Raw genomic sequence first — 6,436 nt, forward strand, 5'->3', positions numbered from 1 at the left:
CCACTTATTGATGATGGTGAACAAACTAAGACTCAAAATTGATACGAGGCAACGGGCATAAGCTAATCAAGATTGCTGGTTATGAATGGTTCCTTGTTTACAAAATTGACATGTTAACCATGTAAGAAGATAACCATAACTCCAATGGGGGCAAAAGATGCATCAGCAAAAATGAGAAATATTATTGGGGCAAACAATATGCAAGATGGCTATCTGCTTAGGCTAATGATGCAACTCGACAAGCAGCTGGCATACGACTGCTACGTTTGTTTCGGTGTACGGACATTCAGATGGGGAAATCAGTGAGCACACATGGTCTAACAGTTGGGATCAATAAGCTACAACTTATCATAATTGGAAATCCTTTTTTATATAAATCTTGCAGATCACATACTTATGACCTGATCATATAAAAGGAATATTTTAATTGAAAGGGACCAACAATATGGCGCTTTTTTTAACCTTGGTGCTGCATGATGGTGTACCAGGAGGACGCCAATAAAGAGCTCGGCGGCGGCACACGGCCGCTACGTACCGGTAGAAGAACAGTAGCCTAATGTGCATCATAGTCGCTGCCACGTGCTTGCACCTGTCAATGCCATGTGTCATTGCATATTAGACAAAGGGTGCATGACCGAGATAGTGGAGAAGAAGATAACTGGGTCGCCAACGATGCGGTCCTCGATCAACTCCCTCTGCCCCGCCGTGCGAAAGAGACAAGAGATGGAGAGTACGACATGCTGGGAGCTTGAAGAAGAAGACGTCCGATTATCCGGTCGTCCGATCGTCACACACCGTCACTTTTTTGACCATCTGATCACCACACATCAGATTCTGGACATTTTTTATCGACCCATAACGATCAACATTTTGAATTGATCCACAGAACAGATAGAAGCACAATAGAGAGAGGTGTCGCCTTTGTTTCCATTGATGCAGTATATGTGTCTAACCCATTCAGGACCATCATTTTACCTTGCAAGGTTTTCATTGATATAACATCATGCCTGCAAGAACAACACGTTGTGAAAAGATGGGCATCTATACACACATAAGTAATTAAAATCAGAAAGGTAGACCTTCAGATTAATTACCAAAACTAGAGACCACCAAGGCCATATCAATATAAAGTTTCAGGAGTAGATTGATTTAAGAAAGGAAACATGTGTAAACTGTGCTCTACATTGTAGAAAAAGAAAAATAGGAACAAATTTCTCAAAGCAAACATACCATGGAGTGTCACTTTAACAGAAAAATTACATCCTAACCTGCAATCCCATCCTTATGCAGCTACCGACACACATACCAGCAGCCGTCGGAAGTACTACAAAAGAGAAAAATAAAGGAAAGGAGACATAACATATACCTGAGAGGAGGTAGAAGAATTGGGGCATGCGTGCAGGGAGCCTAGCGACGGTTAAGGCCACACGGAACCGTCGAGGATCTCTGGCTGCCAATGGGTAGGATGCTCGACACGACGAACATCTCCTGGAGCATGTCCAGGCCGCCGTCCCCGTCCAGGAGCGCGCAGCTCCAGCGCCGGCTCCTTCCACGACGTACAATGTATACTCAAAACAATGTATACTCAAAACTCATTTTTAATCAAGCATACAAAATAGATGCCTGCCAAAATATATAGATGTACTACCATTTCAAGTGGGCGAAGATGCCACATATATGTCACGTTGCTAAAACTACCGGGCTGATATAGGAGGACCACATGTAAACTGGCAACGCCGGAAACAGAGAAAAAGCATGGCAAGCTCATGCTCAGAATGCGATCCCGTGAACAAATTCTATTAGTAATACACCGAGTTAGAAGCTGGTGCCAAATCTAATGTCACGTACGGAGTTCTACTCCTTCTAGCAATCAGTGGCAGTGGTAATTTACAAAAAAAAAATCAGATTTGTTTAAAAACAGAGGGGATAGCTGATGCTTGTAGATCAGTAGATGTATGAGGGATGGTTGGATCGATGTAGTCCACTGCAGCGACGAAGGCAGTGCCGAACTGCCGGGAGTGGAGTATTGGAGCCGTCAGCCATGGAGCCGTGGAGGGCGCATGTGGGTGAAGGCGGACTTGCGGAGGAGAGGCCGAGAGGGCCGGAGGCGGAGTGAAGGGTCGGCCGTCGCCCGCCGCTCGCCGCCTTCGTTGCCGCACACGGAGGCCTGTCTCCTTACCGGATCGTGTCGGAGCAGCGTCCCGAGAGAGAAAATACCCGTGGCTCCTGAAAGGGATCATCGGCGGCTCCTGAAGCGGGGAAGGGATCTGTGGCAGCGGCGGCGAAGGGAGGTAGCGCAGGGATCGAGGGCGCTTGACGCGAGTGCGAGGGCGGCGACAAAGGGATCGATTGGAAGGCGATCGATGGGAGTGTTTTTTTTTTCGGGTGTTTTTTTTGCTGCCTGTGGGGTGGGGAGGGGACTAAAAAACCAGTGAAAAAAACAGTTAAAAATGATGGAACGATAATAAACTGTGAAGACTATCATCAACTCAGAGATGCACCAACAACCCCACCCAACACCGAGATACCCCAAAGGCCCAAAGACCCGACAGATTCGCGAGAGCTCGAGAGAGTGCGACCAAAATGGCGATGAGATGCGCGCTGACCTCGCTCCCCGCGCGCCTCCGGTCCCCGGCGGTGGTAGCCAGCGGGACGCGGCGCCTTCTGAGTGACGGGAAGGGGCGCGTGCTCAGCGAGGAGGAGCGCGCCAAGGAGAACGTCTACATCCAGGTCGGTCGCACCCCACCCAAAGCCCTATTTAACACATGCCCTTAATCCTTCGTCGTCCGATCTGATACTCATCTGTAACATGGTGGTGTTTCGTTTTGATTTTGCGGTTGGGAGCAGAAGATGGAGAGGGAGAGGCAGGAGAAGCTCAAGAAAAAGCTCGAACAGGAGAAGGATGCGGCCGACAAGGCTAAGTCCGGCGCCGACGGCAAGGTATACGACACTGCCCTCTAGGTTACAGTTTATTGCGTAGACTCTCAATGGCTTAGGAATACTAACATAAATAAAAAGAGTACTATGTATGCACTTTCTGCTACCCATACATTTGGGGTAACTGCAGCTGCGTGGGTCATTTGAAGTTATTGCAATTCTGTAATATTACAAGTGCCAAGTGTCAAACCACTTGCTCTCTGAATGGTAGATGCCAAGTCGATGTGGCTAGAAGGTGCGGGAACTCCTCCATCCCTGAGAAAAGTGTTTAGGAATGTTACCAGCTTTTGGCAAGAATACCTTCCAAGTTTTGTTATGGAGGGTATGTGAATGTTTTGATCATGTGTTACCTACGAAGATGGTTGCATCATGGGAACGGCTTGTTTAATGGTTAACTTTGTGATAGAGTAGATGGAAAGGTCAATGAAGTGTTTGAGCTAAAAGACATTGTGTGCTCAAGTGAAGCATTGATGATTATCTATTTTGAGTTCAGCTGTGATATGATTTGGCTAAGTACATGTTGATACACCGTCGTACACACTATAGTCTGATGAAAGCAACACTCTCTAATTTTTCTGAGTAAAACTATTTCTAATCAATACATCGATGTGTTTGAAATACTGTGAAGTCTTTTCTTCCCGCTATAATCAGAAAATATTGGTTCTTAATGTCCATCTATTTACATAATCCTGGAAAAGGGGAAACAGTCCAATTGTGTTTATTTGGGAATGGTTTACCGTGCACACTATAATCTGACGAAAGCAACACAATTTTTTCCGAGTAAAACCTTTTCTAATCAATTCATCAGCATCAATGTGTTTGAAATACCATGAAATCTTCCTTTTTCCTGGAATTCAGGTAATATTGATTCTTAATATCCATCTATTTACATAATTCTGAAAAGAAAAGGCAATCCAATTATGTTTGTTTGGGAAAGGTTCACGTCATTTGCCAAAACAAGTTCTTAATCGTGTTCTAGTGTATCAAATCTGATTTATGTCGCAAACACCCTTTTAGCATAATGTGTGGATTCCTCCAAATGTGGAGCATTGTTTGGCAGATTTTGACGACCACTTACTATATGATGTTTCATTTCAATGAAATGGAGCAGGGCTTTGGCCCTTTTGATGTAAGAAAGCTAAATGCTCAGATTTTCCCTTGATTTATGGGCATGCCATGCTTCTTGTAGAGTAATGCAGTTTACCAGTTTCTAAGTAATTGCTGCCCTTTATATATATGCGATTTGCGCTGCCTTTTGCACTCTTATCACTGCAACATTAGTCTGCGCTGTTACTAACACATCTCTTCATCCTGACAGAAGGCCGAGGGAACTAACTAGGAGCGATCTTCGCCTGCCTGAAGGTGACCCCATCTTGGACGCATCTGGGGGACATTTGTGTTTATAGATGTCCAGAGATGGAAGAATAAATTCTGTAAAGCGTTGATAGCGCTAGCTTTGCTTTGTTTTCGGTTTGCCGCGCTTGTTCAGGATATAATCCAGGGACCATAAACATTGATAACTGGGAACTTTGTATCGTTGCTGGACCAAATATTTGTCGCCCTTTTGCGCATTTGGTTGTATGGTATGGGTCACCACCACATGGTTCTCGTTTTTCTTTTGTCTTGCAGAATGCAGATTGCACTGCCAGCCCATATATTTGGAGAGACATGTTATCGTTGGTTCTGAATCTTGACGGTTTAGGGTTAACCTCTTTGTAAATGGCGTGTTCGAAGCATCCTTGGTCAAACATTTGGCATTGCCAACATTTGGCAAGCCAATAACTGGTAAAATTAAAAGTTGCCAACATTTGACAACCTTTTGTGAGATTGACAGCGATAATTGATGTGCAACCATCTTTAGCCAACATTTGACAGTTGCTAAAATTTGACATGTCAACTTTTGGCATCAAACTAATTAGTCTTGCAAACAAGCAAGTGGCTTTGGCCGTTGCCAAAATTTGACATGCCAATTTTTGGTATCAAACTAATTAGCCTTGCAAGCAAGCAAGTGACTTTGACATGCTAACATTTGACATCAAACCAATTAGTCTTGCAAGCAAGCAAGTGACGTGTTCGAAGCATCCTTGGACGAAAATATGCAAGCAGCGGCCTACTTAAGACATGTGCAATGCCGCTATTTTAGCAATGTTATGTATGATATTATTTTTAATAAAAACACCCAAAGGCATCTTAAATCTGATTAATATCGAGGAAAGCAAAAGGCCAGTACAATGGATAAATTAGACGCATTTTTGAACAACCAATAAAAACAAGAATTACATTGAAGAGCGTATTTTTCCTCTGATTGTACAGTGCCCACAAGAGAACAATAAAGTAAGGCGACACCTGCAAACACCCTCGTCATATCAAGTTTTGAATATCGCAATAGCCACTCACAGACGAGATATATAAATCATTTAACTAACATCGGTTAGAGCATCACCCACGCAGAACATCCCTTGAGACGAGATCAATAAGTCGTTGAAGCATTAAAGAAGATACAACGTGAGATTGCTTTTCTTTCCCCTCTCGCCAGGCGACTAGGGAAAACCTTCCTCCCCTCGATCCCCGCTAGCGAGCCCGTGAATTTGCCTCCCCTCCTCCTAACACTCAGGCGGCCGGTGGCGGGGAGGGGATTTCTAGTTCCTCGTCACCAGCTAGCAGATAGGTAGGGGTTTAGTTCTCTCAGGGGCGGTGTTTGGACGGATGGCGGCACTTATTCTTCGAGTCAGTATTTCGGGCTCTGATCCTCCTCATGTTCTTTCGCTGGGACAGACTAGACGGAGCTCCGGCGTAGATTCCTGCCAGCTCCTTGGGGCGGTGAGGTTAGGGTTTCTCGCAGTGCGTATGCAGCGGCGATATTTGGTATCAAATTCTTTAGATTGATTCAAGGATTCAACGGCAACGACTGCGGATCTGGACGCTGGTCCTTAGGGGCGCGTGCACGAAGACTTCCTGGCTGTCATCGACAAGGTCAGGCCGGCTTTGATATGGGAGTGCCGACAACGGCGCGTCGTCGGCTCGTTCTGGCGACGACAATGGTCATTAGGTGGTCCATGGACCTCAATGTAATTTTTATTATGTTTGAGATGTTTTGTACTTCCAGTGAATCTTTGTAATAGATCTGATCTTTTTGCAAAAAAAAGTTGAAGCAACATTGGCTAGAGCATCACCCCACGCTAAACAAACATGCAATCTGTAAGTGCATCTAGTGCCACCCCTAGTTGGTTTTGGAGTATTGATAACAAACTTGGTTGAAGGACTAATGTGTTTGTGAGAATTATAGGATAACACAGGTAGTAGTCCCTTATTGATTCGGTTTATGAACCAGAGATGACCCCTAAAAGTGTGTGAAGACATTGAAGATAATGGTGGTTTGTGAAGACATTCACAGTGAAGATTATGACGTGAGAAGACATTCATGTGAAGACTATGGAGTGGGAAGACATAGTTGTTTCGTAGTTTCCTTTTCTTCTTTGTTGGGTCATAGGAACCACCG

At 44.7% G+C, this 6,436-nt stretch overlaps 1 protein-coding gene and 1 long non-coding RNA gene across 2 annotated transcripts; one reads left to right on the plus strand and one right to left on the minus strand.

Moving 5' to 3' along the window:
• Positions 1–324: 324 nt before the first annotated feature.
• LOC147959454 (uncharacterized) lies at positions 325–2,392 on the minus strand. The gene is made up of 2 exons (XR_015611309.1): positions 1,367–2,392; positions 325–1,007 (listed from the first exon to the last, which is right to left on the minus strand). It is a non-coding gene; the product is annotated as an uncharacterized LOC147959454 (long non-coding RNA).
• Positions 2,393–2,466: 74 nt separating this feature from the next.
• LOC125523951 (uncharacterized) lies at positions 2,467–4,549 on the plus strand. Its single transcript, XM_048689023.2, has 3 exons — positions 2,467–2,730; positions 2,848–2,940; positions 4,256–4,549. Exons 1-3 carry the CDS (start codon positions 2,584–2,586, stop codon positions 4,274–4,276), a joined length of 261 nt encoding a protein of 86 aa, XP_048544980.1. The 5' UTR covers positions 2,467–2,583; the 3' UTR covers positions 4,277–4,549.
• The last annotated feature ends 1,887 nt before the right edge of the window (positions 4,550–6,436 follow it).

Source organism: Triticum urartu, chromosome 7A (genome assembly GCF_056163025.1).
Source record: "Triticum urartu cultivar PI428250 chromosome 7A, HENAU_Tu73, whole genome shotgun sequence".
In the NCBI taxonomy this organism is placed as follows: Eukaryota; Viridiplantae; Streptophyta; class Magnoliopsida; order Poales; family Poaceae; genus Triticum; species Triticum urartu.